Source organism: Kwoniella mangroviensis (assembly GCF_000507465.2).
Source record: "Kwoniella mangroviensis CBS 8507 chromosome 1 map unlocalized Ctg02, whole genome shotgun sequence".
Lineage (NCBI taxonomy): Eukaryota > Fungi > Basidiomycota > Tremellomycetes > Tremellales > Cryptococcaceae > Kwoniella > Kwoniella mangrovensis.
In genome coordinates this window covers 2,113,071-2,133,183 of record NW_027062534.1, presented here as the reverse complement: position 1 = coordinate 2,133,183, position 20,113 = coordinate 2,113,071, and the positions used below count along the sequence as shown (strand labels likewise).

Genomic DNA, 20,113 nt, shown 5'->3' with positions numbered 1-20,113 from the left:
CGAACAAGATCCATGCCATCAAAGCGGAATTGGCCGATCAACGGCGATATCCGCACGCCTAACGTTGGATACCTTCGCGCGCCTTAAATTTCCCGTATGAATCCGCCCGTCATTGTGTGGTTGCACGAGTTAGCACCTGTACACAAAGAAACATTTATTCACCACTGCTCATCCTCATCTTCTAGCTTATTCTGCATCCACCTCTACTCCAAGCACATCCGCGATACCTCATCAGCACAGCTCGAGCATAAAACGAGATGGCTACTCGACTGTAGGCGTTATACACCTTAAGCCATAGAGGATTCAGGCCAGAATGGCATCTTCTTCTGCCGGTCTCGAACCCGGTCCATCCTCTTCGACTGATGGTGCCAACGCCAATCTTCCCATACAGGCATCAAGTTCGGCTGCACCCTCAGTGATAAAGGGAGGAAATCCGCAGCTGAGTGATGAACCATGGTTTGCCTATCCCACGCCAACTCCCGAGCAGATAGAAGATGAATTACCACCTTACTTCGAAGGGGAGAATATACCGTTAGGTCTGCTTTTAGATAGACTAGTCAGGAAAGGGTATGGTGATTTGAGGTATCTGCTAGCTGAAGTGTGAGTGAACAAGGAATTTCTTATGGTGCATCACGCCAAGGGCGAGTTTTGCTCATGATTTCGAGTAGATTACCACCATTATCGGCCAAACATAAACCAAAACATATAATAAACTATGCGACTGCCACCCGACAAGCATTATTGAAATACTTAGCGGTACTTAGATGGAAGAATGCCGTTGATATCCCATCCACCTATCACCCTTCTTCCTCTTCATCCGGTACGACTGGCCAGCAGGGCAACAACAACAACAACAACAACAACAACAACAACAGCAACAATAATAACCAAAATGGAACAACCAACTTTCCTACCCCTCATTCCAACGGCGATGATACCTCACCACCATCAATCTTATCAAATAACAAGGGAAAGGGAAAGGCCTACTCGGCAGGGGGAGAGGGTCCAGGAGAAGAAGTGACTGTTAAAGGGAAGGTATCAGATTCGAGGAGATTAGCGCAGTTCATGGAACATCAGAACAAACAGCATGACGACGCTGTCATCCATCTCAAACACGTTACAAAACTGGTTGAATCTTTAAGGTATGTCGGCTACGTTTTTGTTGTTCCGTCGATTTGAAGCAGGAAGCTGATAAGATACCTTGATCGTATAATAGAGAACGTAATCCCGATTTACTCACTGCTTTATCACTCCTTACCACCGGAACTTACCAGCACCTCTCAACCATCATAACAGAACCTTTCATCCCAAAACCCCCTTCAACCAATTCGTTCATCTTATCACTCCTCAAACGCCTGAATCGTCATATCAAATATAGATTACGCTGTGTAGATTACCTACCCCCTGATCTGGTCGTAGAGGGAATATCAGATGGACAAGTCTACCTTCGTGGAGGCGGTAAAAACGGATGGAAAGCGAGGATGACAATTGTGGGGTTTGGAGAAGATTCTAAATGGTGGTTGACAGGCGTAGAATGGTGTTGGCGTGATACACGAAAAGGAGTTTACGATCCTGGAGGTGATTCAGAAGAAGGAGGGGAAGGCAAGAAATTTGTAGGTGAAGAAAGGCAGAGTATTTTGGATCTAGCGAATTTGGAGATATTACCGCCTAGAGAAGTGGATATACAGCGGTTTTACCAGCAGGAAGAGAAAGGGATTGAGGTTGAACCGCAGACAGTGAATATAGCTGCACCTGATGAATCAACTACAACGAAATCTATGGATGTCGAGTTAAAAGACCAAAAACCGAAGAATACAGTGGTGGATGCACCTCTTGTGAGGATATATAATTTTTTGCGTGAGTTATTTAAGTTGAGAAATCCATTTGAACATAGAATCAGAAGCTAAACCGAATCTTTAATAGAGCATCTTTCGTTGTCATATCAACTGGAAATACTCTTTTCGCAAGCCATGACTTTGAGTCAGGGTAAATGGAGGAATCAACTACGAGTGGAGATAGATCGAGAGAATAAGACCTTGAAGGTCAAATACTGGGTGTGAGTTGACGCACCTAAAAACTAAAAGACGTGGGTTCTATGCTGATTTCGTGCGTTAGTCGTCCACGTCCCGCTGTTATACCCCAACAACCACAGCAAGCAGCAGTAGGGAAAAGACCTGCTCCAACTGCCAATCTCAATGCCGCTCGAACTCCCCTTGTGGGAGGCGTGCTGAGTATCACTCTCGGTGAGAATGGCCCACGGCCAACCGAAACGGACAGTATACTAGGTGACGTATCTTCCGGCGGATTGATACCGAATGAGAGAATTCTAAGACTTCAGTTAGGGATGAAATGGGAAGTTGGAGAATTGGGTGTTGGGGGAGGATTGAAACTAGGGGATGTTATGGATGCAACAGCATTGAACGTAGTACGTAACCTCAGCTTCTAAAGGAGCTCTTTCGCCAAGTCATGGCTGATCGTTCATCTATCTTAGGATCCTGCCTCTTTGGATATGGAGAATCTCCTGATGTCGTCCGCTCGAGCCCATGCCGCACATCTCACCAGAGTCCAAGCATCATCGTTAATCTCATCCCCCAAATTCATATTGTCACTACTAAATTCGCCTTCCCTACAAGAATCCGAAGATCAAACTTCCTCGCGTCCACTCACACTTCGGATACCCCTCCCCTCTCGACAGCGTATATCGAGCTTACTCATCGGTGTATCGGCATATAATGGGTATATTGAAATTGAGGATGATGGTAGTATAGGGGATGAAGCTCGAGCAAATAGGGTGGAATTGGCAACGAAGAGCATCAACGACGGTAAGACTAGATTGGTGGATGATATCGGTAGATTGACGGTGGCTGTGAGTGTCACTTTGCCTAGGAGCGCCGTGCTATAAACTAATACCTCGTGGAACTAGGTTGTAATGGAAAATCTGGAAGATCAAATGAGACAATCGGGCTGGAAACCTATCCGCAGACTTGCATTGCGTTCTCAGGGTGAGTGACAGTAAACCAAATGAGAAGTGCCGGACTGATGCAGCTTGTACGCATTTCAGATCTCGCAAAAGTCCAGTTGCATCCGGCTACGACGATCCTTATCCCATTGCCATCGACCTCATCACATTACTTCGTCACTAAAGTAACCCAAGGTGGTCTAGCGTTCGAACTGCTTAAAACGATCAAAGTTCCGATCGAAAATGGTTTGGGCGTAGGTACGAAAGCTGCTGTAGGGGATAGGATACCGTTGGATTTGGAGAAGTTGAAAGCAAGAAGGCAGGATAAAGATGAAATGACTGCATCACCGTGAGTACTGCACATGAGACTATTTCGAGAGAACGTCACCGATCACTGATTTGCCGCATCACAATCCAGCTTCGAGATCGGTAACAAAGATTTGAGAGAGCTATATATCTTGTCAAAGTGAGTAAATGCCTTACTCAGAGTAAGGGACGAAGGTTGTTTACTGATTTCTTCACGTCGTCAACAGCGCCCTCGTCGCCCAGACACTCATCGAGCAACAGTTGAAAGAACGTAATATCCCTTTTAACGCTCAATACCCTCCGACCTCTGGTCCGGGTGCTCCTCGTTCGTCATCGGCTTTAGCAGGGATGGTACCTACCATATGTGTGGACGTCGGGGACCTCCTGAGAGATGGCAAAACAGGCGCCGCTGCTGATGTGGCTATGCCCAAGGTTGGTATGCAAATTGAGGATTGGTGGAAAGGTGGGCGATGCGAAGTGAGTTTTGAGATGCCCCGCTATTGCAAACGTATGCTGATTGATACTGGGAACAGGTCACAACGATTGTTCAACTTCGTCAACAATCTTCCATGTCGCAAACCTCTACTCCTACCACTTCCCAGCCGCATTCGGAAGATATCTCTTTCGACCCTGCTTCGTCGATAGTCAAGTTCAGAGCGAAGGACATCGAGAGATGTGTACCTGCATTTTTGGAACAATGGGAGAGGTTGAGCAAGGTTATCGTTGTAGCTGGAGAAGGTGAGTGTGATTTGCTTTGATGTGATCACAATACCTGGTCTCGTTTTGTCCATGTGTTGTACTATTAACTTTGGTAGAGATGCTGATTTCCTTGTGTCCTGATGTAGTCAATCGACTGAACAAGCTCGCCGAGTTTAGAGATATCAAAATGCTTTCATTCGATTTACGTACCGCTACACTATCATACTCCAAGGGTTATAACGCATCTATCACCTACATTCCTACCAATGACTCTTACCAAGTCATCCTATCTACCGATCATACATCCACATCACCAGCCTTCGAAACCGACTCTCCCTCCCCGGTTCAGAAAGAAAGACATAACCCTCATGAGAAACTATCACAATTGCTCAGTGCCCGATTGACGGAACTTGCTTCCCAACCTTTAGAAAGTAGGGGATCGATAGGAAAAGAGTTTTTTGGTCTGTTGAAGAATACTTTACCGTTCTTTGAGCAGGTCGATAAGTTGGAAAAGAGGAATTGGAATTTGTTGATCATGGATTTGAGGAATTGGAGGATCGTAAGAGATCATGAGAGTAGAAGGTACGTCAACTCTTTTATCTCGTATCTCCTATCAAACATCTATACTGTAGCTGATTGTGATAATTCCGCAATCCTAACTTGATTGGTATGTCTTGCAGATACGCTCTTGATATAATCCTCATTCCTTCTTTAACACATTACTTGATCCAGTCATCTTCCAAACCCCGTGGACCAGATCAGAGAATAGTAGACATAACAGGCAAATTAAACGAATTACCCTTGACTAAGATCATACCTAAAATGTTCGACAATTTCAAAGAGCAACAACACACACCATCAGGTGGGAAAAGAGAGATACCACCTTTGATGAAATTGGACAAGAACAAAAGCATGTTATGTAAAGTCGATTTGATCGAAAGTGTTCTGGAAGGGTTCTTGAATGAGGTTGATCTGGTAATTGGAGTGAAGAAAGAATAATCGTTGAAATGTAATGTGTATAATAGTATGAGGTTTCCTTTTACTTCAATTGGGTCAAGGGTTAGAGGCAAACGATGTGGTGTTTAGATAGCATAGCATTGTTCGTATTTGTTCAGTACGAGAAGCATGACGAACATGCATCAAATGTATTTGTGATCAATCGATACACTTCGTGATTAGTTCAAATAGACATCAATCCATCAGATTAGCCATGTCCACGATTAAGCTCTCTTGAACCGCTGTAGATCCACAAAATTATAGGAAGTCGTGAATGTCAGTATGCAAGCCCAAGAGCCGCAAAAGCACGAATCTTAGTCTCTATCGTTCACATGTCATCAAGACTGATTATAATCGCCGAGCAAGCAACTTCACATATTCATATACATAAACACATATTTTATTTTCATCCCGGATATAGATAACGATATGACATCCAAAACATAGGGAATCGCGGATCGACATTACAAGATGCCCGAAAAAAGGGGGAAGAGCGAAAACAAAAAGGTGGAAAGTAGATGATAAAACCACTTCATTACATACTATTCGTCCTCTGGTTTGAATTCGGCCACGACCAAATGGACGAGCACTATCCGCAATCTCATCTTCATCCTCATCCCAATTCAAATTAGTCTGTACAGTGACCGACGTCTCATAGCCAATGACAAATACTGTTCTTGTTGTTCCCAAGCTTGTACAGATCATTATTGTTGCTGAGAGAACGATTGAGGGTATTGTTGTTTAATTCTCGCTTCGGTATAATCACGCCATTGTTGAGAGGTGTTACCTAGACCATTGGGTACAGGTTGGGCAACGCCATTGAGATTCTGCTGCAATGACAGAAAGCGTTGGTTAACACAAGTACCCCGATACGAGCGATGACATCACTACTCACCTGTCCATTCACCGGTTGAGCTGTCTGGGGAGTAGGTAGCCCAGCGATTGGTCGACTACTCAAGGCAGCAGCTACGTTCACAGGCGCAGGTCTAGGCTGAGCTTGTACCACGGGAGTCGATGAGGAAGAAGCGTCATTGCTGTTGTTGGTAGAAGTGGCTTTGGCTCTCGTTGCGATTTTCGGCTGTTCGACCATCGGCCTTTCAGTCCATTCATCATTATACGTCGGATCCAACTCTTCAGCCCTACGAGATCTCTTCAAAGCCCTGGCATCTCTTTCATCAACATCATCATCCGCCTCGTACTGTTCAGCAGCGGGGACCTCGTTCAACCTCCTCTTCTTGGGGATGCCGTTGATATGGTCCGATAGGAGACCGAACACCAAGGTGTTGGCAGAGACGTTACCGGGTACGTGTGTCCGGATCATCGCTCGCATCTTCCCAATCTCCTGCGCAAGTGATCTGACGGATAGGAAACCCATTCGACTGTAAATGAGATAGCCGCTGAACCAGAATTCTGCCATGAGGAAAAGACAAAAACAGGATATCAGCACAGACTGCCATGTAACGTCTTTTCGAATAGTGGACGATATTAACGTAATCAGACTTACCGACTGGCGCAATACGAGTGGTCGTTGTGGTACCGAAAGCTTCATCAAAGTGGTTGTAAGCGATGTTGATGAAGATCGATAAAGCCAATGAGACACGGTTCTTAAAGTCTTGATCAGGCTGGCAGGTGGCAAGAAGCATTAGCATTAGACAATCACTGGTGAAAACGCCAAGCGGAAGCTACACTCACAGCATCACCTCGAGCAACGAAATTCTTCAGAGCTGTCGCTCCAGGGGTCCAGATTTTGTTGGGACTACTTTCTCGAGCGGTAGCGACAAACCCGAGCAAGTTTTGGAATATTCGACCTCGGTTTGTGACCCAGTTAAGCTGTTTACCTAACGTCTCATCGGCGGTGACGTATTTCTTGATGAGTTCACCTATCCAATCGGGCCATGGTCCACCATGTGCTTGTAGTTTCTCGGCGGTAGATAATTGAACACCCAGTTGTACACGTTCTGATTGATCAAGAAGAAGTATCATGGTCAGCCCGATTGAGACGTACGAAAGTTAGGGAAATACCAGTGGAAATTTGACTTGACTCACGGAAAACGTCCCTCTGCTGTATATCAGTCATATCATAGTACTCCACAGCGGTCATTTGAATAAGGTCAAATTGGGTTTTCAGATCTCTCGGTAATTGTTGACCCCTATGACCCGCAAACTTGTTATACCAGTACTTCTGTCTGGTATTGGGAGATTCGAAGGGGATCTTGCCGTCCATGAACCATAGGATGGAAGTACATCGCTGCTTCCCGTCGATGCAAACATGAGTGGTGTTTCCTGCTTCGTCCTTGGTAACGGCGAAGATGATTGGAGGGACGTAGTAGTTCTGCAGCCCGCATTCATGGTCAGTATGCGTCTCGCTAATTGGACCGAAGAGATTACGTGGATGATGTGTATGCTATGTGTCAAGCGAACAGTGAGAAGGTATACTCACCATGAAAAGAGATTGGATCAAGAGCATCATCTTCGGCTCGGACCATACGACATCTCGCTGATAATCCGGATCAAGTTTGACATTGCCAGTATGGATCATATCTGTGCAAAGAATGATATCAGCTCAGATCCGTAATGACAAAATGCTAACCACAAACAGCTCTCTGAAGCGGTGGGCAGTCCCCATAGCGATGACAGGTAGTTCGGAACGTAACGACTCGGCTTTACTTACCGTGTAGAGTCTTGGTAGATAACATGATATTATGAGGTTTACTCATCTGACCTTTAATGATCTCGGCACTATTAGGTGGACCTTTCTTCTTTGGCTTCTTATCAACTTCATCGTCGTCTGACAGCTCGTCGAAGAGATCATCGATTTCCGAGTCGTCAGAGAGCGCACCAGCGGCGGTATAGTTGACATTGGTCGAAGATCGTTTAGGAGGCATCGTCGGAACGAGAACAAAACGAAAAGGTTCAATTATCAGATAGTCGAAGATTTCAGTTAATGTTGGTGGTCCGGTGCGAAAGTGACGCGTTACTACCTCAGACATCGCGTGAGCTCAAGTAAATCAGGAACAAAGAAATCAAGACAACTTACTTGATCAATTCAAAAGGTATATTTGGACTTCAAACAATATGTCAAAAGGGATTGTATAAAGGATGGATGGTAAAAAGAGTTATAAAAGTATCAGAAAATAAAGAAGAAAGAAGAAAAGTGGGAAAGGGGGGATTTCTCATTTTTTTAAAGATAAAAAGGGTATCTACTTATATCTTAGAATGAAAAAAACCTCCACTTGTACTTATCCTGGATGATTTGCCAATTTTTTACCTTTTTTTTCACATCCCCCATTTTTAGAATAAGTGCCTGAAAGGTGTGTAAGCCTGGCTGGAACATCCAAGTGATCTCATTCAGCTTTGATGCCTTGGTATTTTTGGGGTGATACATTAGTTCAGGTCCAAACAACACATACCTATATGCATGGCTGCTTTACTCCACATAAAAGGATACATACAATAGAGGACAAAGCCAAGTAAGCTTGACCTCTTGTCACGATGATCTAACTAAGACCTCAGTAGACGGCCTTAATCGTATAGGAGACGGCCTAAGTAGGCGAGCAGATGATAAGAGGACGACGGATGATATACTAATCTAACCGAAGTATATAAGAGATGAACAACTTCGTTGGTACAAGCAACGAAATCGTTCAACTAACCGGATATCGTTGAGACTTATACGATATCCTAGCTAAAGAAACGAAGTACTCAGCTAGACAGGTAGACTTCCAAGGGGACAATAGAGATGTAGCCTTGAGGAGATACTGAAGTACGAAGTGATATCGTGGAATCAATAGTAAGACAAGACAACAATTGAGAATTCATGAGGGGAATCATCATGAATACGAAATTAGAGAGGATATATATATCTAACTATTGTGAAAGTCCAATGTCCATAGTAGAAGTTGAATGAACGAAGTTGAGTGATATCTACAATAAAACCTATCCTTCTCCTATATCCTACTATCTCCATATTCTACCAACGATATCGACCGATATCGTTGTCCTAAAACCGAGGTCGTTATCCATTACGTAAATCCCTATACCAATAACCTTGTCGTGGAGGTAGCCGACATGACACCTCTTGACTTCTTGGTGCATGACTATAAGTGGTGAAAGGAGGGTGGAAGTCTTGGGTAGCTTCTTAAAAGTGGGGGAGTGCAAGGAGGTAAATGCATGGCTCAAATGATGAGTCTCTAGACTGTGAAAGATGAACTGAAGGAGGTGTAGAGGGATCAATAGTGGACATACATTTTTGGTGATGATGGTGCACTCAGGAGTGGTGATCAAGTACTCATGCATGGCAAGTTCATTGTTATCCTTTCATTTGCGATATCCCGAGCAGAGCAGGGTAGAAGAACGACGAAAGGACATTCAGAATCATAACGGCATTCGTTCATCGTTTGGGAAGGCACGATGATCAACATTCAACATTCAATATTCAACATTTTTGCATAAATTTCGTTTACATCTTGCGTCTTTTTCTGCCTCTATTCTTTATATCCATCCGACAAGAAACACACCTCGACAACCCCCTCAGCCAGGAATCCTTCAAATCCCCTCCTTCGCCTTCGTATATCAACGGTATGGCCTCTGTACCCGAGTTCAACCCTCAGCACGAGGAAGATCATCAACTGCTCGGATCGGAACGTAATCCCATAACTGACGCTACGTTGACGATACGAATCATAAAGTCTTTCGAATTTAGGACGCAGAAGAGTCTCGTGGTGAAGCATCTGAATCTTGAGCAGTTGACGGTGGGTGGGTTGATGGAGTTGGTCAGAGAAGGTGAGTAAGGCAATGGAAAGGAATGGAAAGAGGATGAGGACAAAGTTGGCTGAGAATTATGGATGTTGGTATTGAACAGAGATCAAGAAGCAATCCGGGTTTAAACCATATCGAACGTTGGTCTTAGGTGAGTCCGCTGGATCATACATCTCGCTTTGATACTCAAGATGGAAAACAACGACGTGTCTTGCGAGGTAGGAACTGACGAGATGGAACTGTTTGAAAAACTGTAGATACGATGAAATTGTATACCGTAGCTCATGGACACAAAGTGAGTAATGTGTAGTGCTAGACAATCCTGCAACTAGTTCTTCTTTTATCTTTCGCAACGGATCAAGCTGATTGATGACATTTTATATGACAGACAACGAATCTGATTATAAACTTGGATCACGACGAATGGATATTGGATCCTACCAAAACACTCACAGAGATAGGTGCTCGTGAGTATCGCTTCCTCTCTTTCAGATTCATCTATACTGGTATCTTTTGATCTGTGATCTATGATCGGAGAGCTCACTTTTGGATCTTTGTATACTTCGGTCGTAGAAAACGAAACTGAGATATCATTCTTCAATAAAGAATCATATGATAAATTCAAAGCTAATCCCGAGGTATGTCAAAGTCGCGCTGCTCTCACTCTCACTCTCACTTTCACTTGAACAACCGTCAAAGACATTAGTTGACGTGGAAACCTTCTGTTGCACTAGGTTAAATGGGATTAATGACACTTCCGTTCCTTCCCTTCGGTAACCTAAGTCTGACAATCGCCCTTCTTTTAGCACTGCCTAAGTAGATATATCCGGTACCACGATAAACAGCATTTATAATTCCCAATCAAATAATCAATCAATCAATCATGCATTTTATGATACCCAAATGATACAAACTATTTACCACGTCCAAACCAACCGCCCAACCATCCTTTCTTATTGCCTTCTCCTCCTTGCCCTCGTGTGCCCTCTTCCTCTTCCTCCTCGTCATCTCTTGTCTTGGAAACCGAGGCAGAAGGAGATGGTCTGAACTCTACCGCGGGTGTAGTTTCCCTAGTCTCTCTACCTAACTTCTTCAACCCTTCTACAGTCTTATCTTTCACCAATGTCAGATTATCCGTAACTGTAGAGCCAGCAGACGGTTTCTCCTTTTTCCCGCTGAGAACTTCCAATTCGTCAAATGGAATATCGACATAGTTGAAAGCCATATCGAAGAATACTGGTTTCTCGATAGATTGGGAGAACAAGCCTTTCTTTGAAGCTATATCCAATTTATGCAAATCATCTTCCAATGAATCGATCGATTCGTTCGCAATGGTAATGATAGATTCTTCAATTTCGATAGGTGGGTCAACGAGTAGGGAACGTGATTGTCTGAGTGATACGATTGATCTTTCCAACAATGAGATCGCGGAAGAGTACGATGGAGTAGGGTGAAGACAATGTAACCGAGCTAATTGGAAACACCTACAGATACAAATTCATCACACTTGATTAGCAACATCCATTCAATGATGTTTTCGCCTGCTTTCGTACAGTCACGAGCACGACTCACTTCAAAGCATGATAATACCCTTCCAGACCTTCCACACCAACTCTCACACCTTCTTTCTCCTGGACTATACTTAGTTCTGCAATACCTCTCAAACTCTGTAAGACCGTATCAAGCAATTTGATAATTCCACCTAAACCTTTAACGACTTCCTCGATCTTGGTCTTACCGCCTTTGATTCTGACATCACCCACGTTGGAAGGTATAGTACCATTCAAATTGGATGAGAGGGCATCGATGAGCGATAAATCCCTTTTGATCCTGTGGGAGAGGAGGACGTGAACGATGTATGCGTGAGCGAGATTGAGGGATGAGGTGATTTGAGTGGACCGCAGAGAGGTCGATGAGCCGGATGCCTATCGGAAATCGACAAAACACATCACATTAGCCTTTCAATCCAATTGTCGAAAGTTGGTAGAAGGTTGAGAGCTCGTATGAATAAGATCACTCACCTCATGATCATCTTTCAATCTCCTAGCTATAACTTCCGCCTCTCCAAGGACAGTCAAAACTTTATCCCAACCTTTCAAACTCGTCGTATGATTCTTCTTGTTACTCTTCTTATTTTCAAATCTATTCAGAACCTCTTGAACACTAGCCATAATCTTGACCAATTCGGGATTTCTGAATTCAACTTTCTCTCCTGCGAAAGTCGTATCATCCAATTTGAACCTATCTTTTTGGATATCATTACTATCCAATTCCAATTCATTCTTCAAACCTTGAACCAACTTGTCGAAACCAGGAAGTGATTCTTGAAGAGTATCGTTATCTAAATCATTGACAATACCGGTGATATCGTGCGATTCGGATCTTCCCAATTTATAAGCTGAAAATCGAATCAAGGGATCTTTCAAATCTATAAATTCATTTGTTAACGCCTCGTCATATGAGTTCTTGCTGTTTTCATTTAAAACCATCAACAATTTTCTGATTACTACCAGGTCGGTTAAGCAGGCTCCAAAATCGCATTTTTCAAATGATAGTTCGGATCGTACACTGAGATGATAAATTGTCATCTCGGCTTTGGTCCTTTGGTTAATCTTCACATGGTCGTGTGTACCCTCAGAAAGGTTGTTGATCAGGTCGAATAGCTCGGTTGAAGATTTGAGCGATCGTCTCAACCATGATATTTGATCTCTCTTTGATCCTGGTTCATGGGATCCATTGGCTCCGGTAGAAGAGTTCTTGGATAATTGGGATTTGATTTCGTGTGAGTGGGCGAGGGCTCTTTCAGCTGAGAAAAGGAGGAGTTGAAGGTGACTACGAGTGGTCAAAAACAAATGTTGGCCTATATCCCACCCTATAAGAAGAAGATAGCAGAGGAATGAGACTTACCGAACATCTTTGATAGCTTCTATATCCAACTTGGGAGGTGCCTTGTATTGCTTTCCTTTACCGCATGTCTGACCTGTCGTCTGACGGAGTCGGTGGATCTTGTTGGTGCAGTGTCGTCTGAGATTGCATACAAGTCAGGAATCAGCTATTCGATCCCATGCTGGATCTCGTTAGAGTGAGAGTGAGCTGACCTGTATCTTTCATGATCACCGTTACGGAGACCATACACTGCTCGTTCTTTACTCAACAGACTGAGTACTGCAAATCGAGCAAGATATCAGCCGAGTCAGCGAGTGTTTTCGAATCCCTCAGTCGATGGAAACTTACAAGGGAATGAGAGGTCTGCTTGCGACATGATGGTCTGATGTCTTTGATGCTAGTATGCTAGTATGCTTAGGATCACAGTCACAGTCAGAAGCTTGAAGATTGCATTTGGTATCAATCACAGTCAAACCAATCGAACGTAGGAAAGCGATTGCAGCTGCAATTGCACCTTGAGATATCAGGCTCAGCCGTGATCATTGCGAAAATGTGCCTGATAATAAGTGGTGCTCAATCAATTAGAGAGATGTCACCCGGCTGAAGCTGGAATCTGTTTCCTTCGATAACTTCAGTTTCTCTCAAAACATATCATACCTACTTACACCTCAGCCAGATACATATTCATCCCACTCAAGTATCCATCATGTCAGGACGAGTAAGTCAGCGCATCATCTTTGATCGGAGTATAACAAATGTTGCTTCTCAATTGATCAATGAATGACACCTGCCATCCCAAAGATGGTAACGTTATACTGACATTGAAGCATTTTTTTCGAATAGGGCGGCCGAGGAGGCTCACGAGGAGGCGGACCAAACAACTCCAACACCCAATCAGGAGAAAGGAAAAAGAGAGAATCGATATTAAACTTGGCTCAGTATGTCGATCAGAGTGTCAGAATCAAGTTCATGGGTGGAAGAGAGGGTGAGTGGATTTTTTACATCTAGGCGAATATGGGTGGGTGGGTGTGTAATATTGGAATATATCAAAAAAGTGAAGTGAAGTGACAAAAATTAGATTGAAGGGAAAATAAATAAATAGGAAAGAATGAATGGATGATCGATATCATTTGCATCATTAAATCCGAGAACATCTCAACGAGATCTTCATCATACTGACAAATCTCACATTTTAGTCACAGGTACACTGAAAGGTTTCGATCAACTTATGAATCTAGTAATGGACGATGTAGTAGAAGAATACGAGAGTGAGTTTTTTGTTCTTGTTTTTTTCTGTAATCACAGTCTAGTCTGGTTTGACTAGTTTAGCTGATCAAAGATATGTTTTATAGATAATTCGATGCCACCTCGTAATTTGGGATTGGTAGTTCTAAGAGGTCCTAACATAGTCTTGATAAGTCCCACAGATGGTTCAGCGGGTAAGTAATTACTTCCACCTCAATCTTTTCAAAAAAAGTGAAATGAAACAAATTACTGATATATATATATACTTGGATTGAAACCAATAGAAATCGAAAATCCATTCACATAGAACGGAAAGGGGAAGACATGAGACGATAAATCGTGAGATGACGGGATAGTGGGTTTTTATTGTGTAGAAATGGAAGATGATAGAGTGAAATCATGTATTTACATATATACCTTGATCAGATACAACTAACTGATCGAACTCTGGATTAGATCATGCGGTGATAGCATCCTCCGATCAGAATCTGATCCGTGAGATTATCGATTATCATCGAGATGCATCCTCTTGTGCTATTCGAGACAAACCAAAACAAAGTACGAACTATATAATCTTTACTATACTGTTTGGAGATTGATACTATTACTGATACTACGTAAATGAAAGATAGAGGGGTGTTGTAAAGTTTGTATATAGTACTTGAGAAAAGACAAACTAGAGGGTTTCTTTACAACTAATTTGGATCAATTTGAATTATCGGCATTTGAGAACGTCCACATCTAGAGTTATATCTCCTCAGCGTCATCTTCATCCTCCTCATCACTCATACTTTCTTTTAACATCTCCAACAGCTCGTGCGCTTCACTCAATTGAGCAACTAAAATTGCCTGTCCCTCTGGTATACTGCCATCATCAGCATAGAACTTCCCATCTTTCCTCAAAGAGTCGATCTGATGTAATGCCAGATGATACGGGTACAGATCTCTAGGTGTATAGGGTCCACCGTATTTGAGTACTTCGTTGAGACATTTCTTGATTGTTGAGAGTTTGTTTGCCTACATGGATTACGCAAATTATCAGCTCTAAAGATGCTCAAAAGGATGGAGTCAGCTGGTCAAGGCACTCACCACTGGCATCAGCTCCTCTGATATGGGCTCAGACTCTGACATCAGCCTATATAGTAATCCATAACATCGTCGAAGGAGGAATAGGAGGGCCTGTAGGTAGAATGGTAAGCTGAAAGAGACGACAAAGGACTGGACTGGCAGTTTCGAGCTTACATATTGACCTTCCGCCTAATCGCGACGAAGATAACTGTCAGTTGATGATTTCAGAAGAGCTTGGTTTTAGTGTCCTTTAACTAACCTTGTTACCATCTGCATCCACAAATTTACCTTCTACTCGCATAGCATCAATCTCCCGCAAAGACAAGGCGTAGCTAAACGCGCAAGCAAATCAGCGATATCATTCATACCTCACCTCACAGCCACATTGTAATAAAACTCACTTGTATAAATCAGTCTCTCGCAATGTCCATCGATGCGTCAATACTACGCAAATTATTTATCAGCGTAAATTTCATCTGATAGTCACGTAAGATATGAAAAGCGGGTTTATGGGACTCACATAGTTGGTCCAATTGAGCTTTCATCTCGCTCAACCTCTCATAAATGGGTTTCAAACTCGGCGTAACGTCCTCCTCAGCTTCTCTAGCTTTGATATCTTGGGTGATCTCGAAGCACGATTCTAATAATCCTGACAATAGCGCTTGACCTTCAGGGACGAAAGATCCACCCGGCCCGAGGAATTTACCATCTACTCGTTTACTGAGAATCACCGACCAATATATGATCAGCTTATCAAACTAACAACAAAGCACTGCAGTAGGTGACGAAGTCAGGTTTGCATACTTACGAATCAATCTTCCTCAGTTCCTCCAATATCGCTTTGTACTCCGCTTTGTTAGGTTTGGGTTCGGCAGCCAAAGCGGAAAGTTGTTTTCGGAGATGTACCAATCTCTGATGTATGGGTACTAATTCGACTGATAAGACTGATAAGGATGAGAATAGATCCTGCAATTGATGTTCTGTTCATATTGATTTCAATTAGCTTTCCCGGATCTGAATCGCGAATATGCAGCTGAACTCACCAACTCCCTCCAACTTCCTCAACATCAATCTGACAATCGGTTCAGGATGTTTCCCATCCTCCGAATCCTGTTTGATCACATTCTTCAAAGCTTCCAACCTCTCTCTGATAGGTACTAAGATCTCTTCGGTATATGCTCCTGATTCATTCATGTGAGAGAGTATTTGCTAAGTTAAATATACAGATATCAGCTACATTTCCTCAAGATGATGAGAAATACACTTAGCTACTCACTCTCATTGAAGCGATTTGACAATAGGTAGCGGGAGTTTCTCTACTTTTACCAATCGTCAAGAAGAACAAACTTAACAAGCCAAACACATCTGATAAGACTGTATCGACCCTGTTGGCTTCTTGAATAGTAGGTTTAGAAGTTGACGAAGACGCAGCTGCGTTGTTTGAGAGGGAAGATTGATTATGGGATTGTTCATCTCGAATGGTGTTGAGTCGAGTCACTGCGAGAATATCAAACATGCAATGTCAGTGAGGCCTACTTAGGGGGGACGAGAATGGGAGAGAGAAGATGACCTACCCTGTTTGACAACTGAGTTATAGATTGGCATCACATCTGGTGCACGAATGAATCTTGTTGTGTCCTATAGAGATGGTAAGATATATCAGCGATAATCTTAGGATACAGGATAGAACTGCAAGATACCCGAATTGGACACCTTCAGAATGAAACCCCGAGGGAGAGAATAAGATTGTAAAGCAATGGAGCAGAGTGAACGAACGTACCTTCTTCAATGCTGTCAGGCGATTACGGATGGTAATCAATGATTCCAAGACTGGCAGTTCTTCCTGAATTCGTGAAGTAGTCGAAGATCAGTAAGATCTGCTTGAAAAGGTGTACAGATAGGTATATACTCACTTGTGGTACCATGTTCGAAGCCATTTCTACCCTTGTTGCTCTGCTGAGATGTGATGGGAAAGTCTACGTTGATTCTCAGAATATCTGTTGTAAGATAAGATATGAGAGAAAGGAGCGAATTGTAAGGACTTTAAAGAATGGAATTGAATACACGGATGTCGGGGCAATTGACCGGACAGAGGGGTCAGCGATATGATATATGATTGTGTGTCAGCTAAGGCGAGTCTGCTGTTGATCTTAGCCAAGTGGTGAGTATAGGGATACTAAATGAAAAGCCAAGAGAAGGCGATCAGAAAAGATTAAACGGGGTTTGACTAAGACTTCTACTCGACTAAGCTAGATCAACTATTAACTTACTCATTTGCACACACAGACAGATCTCAAGGAGACCCCGTAGTCCCTCCTCACATGCCTATCACTCAGAAAGCACGATGGCATGCCTTCTTCACGACGCCCACCTATCTGGCCACGTTGCATCGACGCGCGTACAGGTCCAGATGAAAAGATCCAGTCAATCGGAATGAAGGGGGATGACGTACTAATTGCCTATTAGACTGTTGTGCCTCTTGCTATCGCCGAGTATAACGCCGTGTCAGTTGAATCCCTCTGGGATTGCCCTGTAGCCGGTGCCACATTGGGATGAGAGTGAACCCCGTTATTTGAACCCTTTATTACCCCAGCACCCATACAGTGTACAGCCTATCATTACACTACCACTAAGAGTATACGCTCGGATCATCCACATCCCATCCAACCAACACAGCACACCACCACCACCACGCTATCACCTACCTACCACTTCCTTCACATTCCATCATCATCCTTTTATCACCATACATACATCTGTCATTTCAATCGTATACCTATAAAACCTATACTTACCACCTCGTTATCACCGTGAGTGCATACACATCTACATCCACATCATCCTCGCAATAGAGAGAAGGTGGTAGAATGGGTGGGAGACGGGGAGATACGGAAGAGGAAGGTGGTGGAGTCATTCAACCTTGGTTCACGGAATCCTCGTTGATATGTTACATCTCTTATGACCTTCCTTTGTCCCATCAAGTCATCATCTGTCTTCTATCCCTCACTGTCATCCTCACTCCGCTCTCCACTTTGCATAGCATATATAGTAGAGGATGGACATAGCTGACAATTTGAATTGATCTGTGCCCCCTCCTCTCGCCAAACAAACACCTCGTTTATTCATTCTCCTTATCATCCAACTCCAAATCAATCATCATCCATCTCTTTCACACTTGACCGACAGTCAACTATCTTTACAAATCACTTTCAAGGTGAGTCTCTCGCTCTGCTCTTCTGCTTAGAAGCATATATAGGGAAAGAATAGACCGATCCGTCGTCTTTTGACGCGCTTTTACCCATACATGCTCAACTGCGCGTCCGTGCGATCGAGTCGTGTTTCGTCTGACCATACAACCCTCTTCCCATTCATACATACACTCTAATCCGCATTCCTCATGCACCGAGGCTATGCACAACCAGATAAACATATACCTATCTGTCTGACGTGATCGATCGATACACGCGGAGATGGGGTTTGAATGGTGTGACCGTCATCTTTCCCTCGTATCCATCGTTACCTTATCGCGAGACGTGGCTGGATTCATTCAGTCGGCTGTCACATCTCCCTTTTTTTCTTCTGCTATTCTGCATTTACAAATATCGATATTGAAGCGAATAAGCATATGCTGATACTGCTATCTCTTTTCTTGTCGATCATAACCCATTCATTCCTACCTCCTAACCCCTCAATAAACCCAATTTGACCATCTTATCCATCTTATCTTCCAATCCACTCGATCCCTTCCACTCTCTAGATGTCTAACCGAGAAGATTCCGTCTACCTTGCCAAGCTCGCTGAGCAAGCTGAGCGATATGAGGGTGAGTCAATTCTTCCTCTTTCTGCATCTTATTCGACTTCGCCACTGACAACGGTATTTGTCGTGATCAGAGATGGTCGAGAACATGAAATCTGTTGCCTCTTCCGACCAAGAGCTCACCGTCGAGGAACGAAATCTCCTTTCCGTCGCTTACAAGAACGTCATTGGTGCTCGACGTGCCTCCTGGAGAATCGTTTCCTCCATCGAGCAAAAAGAGGAATCCAAGGGTAACGAAGCTCAAGTCTCCATGATCAAGGCCTACAGGGAAAAGATCGAGGCTGAACTCGCCAAGATCTGTGAAGATATCCTCGAGGTTCTCGACAAACACCTCATCCCCTCCGCCGCTTCAGGTGAATCTAAGGTCTTTTACCACAAGATGTAAGTGATGAACTCGCTTCCACCTAAAGGATATACATGCTCATTGGATTGGATTCGTTTAGGATGGGTGATTACCACCGATACCTCGCTGAATTTGCCACCGGTGACAAGCGAAAAGACTCTGCCGACAAATCCCTCGAAGCCTACAAAGCCGCTTCCGATGTTGCCGTCACCGAGCTTCCTCCCACTCACCCCATCAGACTTGGTTTGGCCCTTAACTTCTCCGTATTCTAGTGAGTGGTCGATTGCATTGAGCAATAGTAGGGTGTCGAACATTAACATTGATCTACCTTGCGTAGCTACGAGATCCTCAACAGTCCCGACAGAGCCTGTCACCTCGCCAAACAAGCCTTCGACGATGCCATTGCTGAGCTCGACACCCTTTCTGAGGAATCCTACAAGTGGGTTGGATCTAGAGTGAAGGGTATACTTTGGGAATGCTAACTTGATATTGTACAGGGACTCTACCCTCATCATGCAACTTCTCCGAGATAACCTCACCTTATGGACTTCTGACATGAACGACCCAGGTTAGTTTCATCTGATTGTGACGAAAGGATAGCTTGCTGATAAATCCAATGTCATAGCAGAGAAGGAGGAGAAAGCCGATGAGCCAAAGGAAGAAGCTGCCGCCCCTGCTGCCGCTTAAATTGGATGATGGAATTTCATGGTAATATGGAAATATGAATTATATGTCAATGAAGTAAAAAACAAAGAAATCATATAAACACCTCTTTTCAAGCTCAACTTCCATCATCATCATCTACTTCTCTTTTCTCACGTTATAGTAATATAAACTAAACTAAATTTCCATTCGGGTTTTTTATTTATTTTACTTTACTCTCACTTCCGTCCTGTTTCTTTCTCATTAATAAATCGATTCCTGGGATTGGATCGAAATGTCATCTATAATGATGTTTCATCTTCTCTTATTCCTCCCTCCTCCCACCTGACCTCTCAAGATATACCTTTATATATATCTGATTTTCTCTTTTTCT

General features: G+C 43.4%; 7 protein-coding genes across 7 annotated transcripts; 4 read left to right on the top strand and 3 right to left on the bottom strand.

Moving 5' to 3' along the window:
- Positions 1-313: 313 nt before the first annotated feature.
- On the top strand, positions 314-4,963 carry I203_105901 (uncharacterized protein; the record flags this gene model as incomplete). The annotated part of the gene is made up of 13 exons (XM_019145051.1): positions 314-600; positions 669-1,142; positions 1,217-1,857; positions 1,924-2,056; positions 2,116-2,425; positions 2,492-2,866; positions 2,924-3,002; positions 3,062-3,308; positions 3,378-3,425; positions 3,493-3,742; positions 3,799-4,003; positions 4,111-4,546; positions 4,645-4,963. 13 exons carry the CDS (start codon positions 314-316, stop codon positions 4,961-4,963), a joined length of 3,804 nt encoding a protein of 1,267 aa, XP_019006386.1.
- A 701-nt stretch (positions 4,964-5,664) lies between these two features.
- I203_105900 (uncharacterized protein) lies at positions 5,665-7,845 on the bottom strand (the record flags this gene model as incomplete). Its single annotated transcript, XM_019145050.1, has 7 exons — positions 5,665-5,790; positions 5,856-6,370; positions 6,465-6,582; positions 6,653-6,918; positions 7,007-7,292; positions 7,401-7,501; positions 7,632-7,845. The coding sequence occupies 7 exons, from the start codon at positions 7,843-7,845 to the stop codon at positions 5,665-5,667; spliced, it is 1,626 nt and encodes a 541-aa protein (XP_019006385.1).
- A 1,695-nt stretch (positions 7,846-9,540) lies between these two features.
- On the top strand, positions 9,541-10,467 carry I203_105899 (uncharacterized protein; the record flags this gene model as incomplete). The annotated part of the gene is made up of 6 exons (XM_019145049.2): positions 9,541-9,742; positions 9,822-9,869; positions 9,976-10,013; positions 10,107-10,185; positions 10,292-10,356; positions 10,453-10,467. The coding sequence occupies 6 exons, from the start codon at positions 9,541-9,543 to the stop codon at positions 10,465-10,467; spliced, it is 447 nt and encodes a 148-aa protein (XP_019006384.2).
- Positions 10,468-10,631: 164 nt separating this feature from the next.
- I203_105898 (uncharacterized protein) lies at positions 10,632-12,980 on the bottom strand (the record flags this gene model as incomplete). Its single annotated transcript, XM_019145048.1, has 6 exons — positions 10,632-11,202; positions 11,291-11,643; positions 11,740-12,550; positions 12,626-12,742; positions 12,817-12,883; positions 12,953-12,980. The coding sequence occupies 6 exons, from the start codon at positions 12,978-12,980 to the stop codon at positions 10,632-10,634; spliced, it is 1,947 nt and encodes a 648-aa protein (XP_019006383.1).
- A 330-nt stretch (positions 12,981-13,310) lies between these two features.
- I203_105897 (uncharacterized protein) lies at positions 13,311-14,156 on the top strand (the record flags this gene model as incomplete). The annotated part of the gene is made up of 5 exons (XM_019145047.2): positions 13,311-13,322; positions 13,448-13,589; positions 13,801-13,872; positions 13,957-14,043; positions 14,134-14,156. 5 exons carry the CDS (start codon positions 13,311-13,313, stop codon positions 14,154-14,156), a joined length of 336 nt encoding a protein of 111 aa, XP_019006382.2.
- Positions 14,157-14,596: 440 nt separating this feature from the next.
- I203_105896 (uncharacterized protein) lies at positions 14,597-16,854 on the bottom strand (the record flags this gene model as incomplete). The annotated part of the gene is made up of 12 exons (XM_019145046.2): positions 14,597-14,866; positions 14,939-15,028; positions 15,092-15,106; positions 15,177-15,249; positions 15,319-15,361; positions 15,438-15,637; positions 15,726-15,897; positions 15,961-16,126; positions 16,194-16,414; positions 16,492-16,555; positions 16,698-16,760; positions 16,831-16,854. 12 exons carry the CDS (start codon positions 16,852-16,854, stop codon positions 14,597-14,599), a joined length of 1,401 nt encoding a protein of 466 aa, XP_019006381.2.
- A 1,820-nt stretch (positions 16,855-18,674) lies between these two features.
- Positions 18,675-19,764, top strand: I203_105895 (uncharacterized protein; the record flags this gene model as incomplete). Its single annotated transcript, XM_019145045.1, has 6 exons — positions 18,675-18,738; positions 18,809-19,115; positions 19,178-19,348; positions 19,415-19,516; positions 19,575-19,645; positions 19,703-19,764. The coding sequence occupies 6 exons, from the start codon at positions 18,675-18,677 to the stop codon at positions 19,762-19,764; spliced, it is 777 nt and encodes a 258-aa protein (XP_019006380.1).
- Between the last annotated feature and the right edge of the window lie 349 nt (positions 19,765-20,113).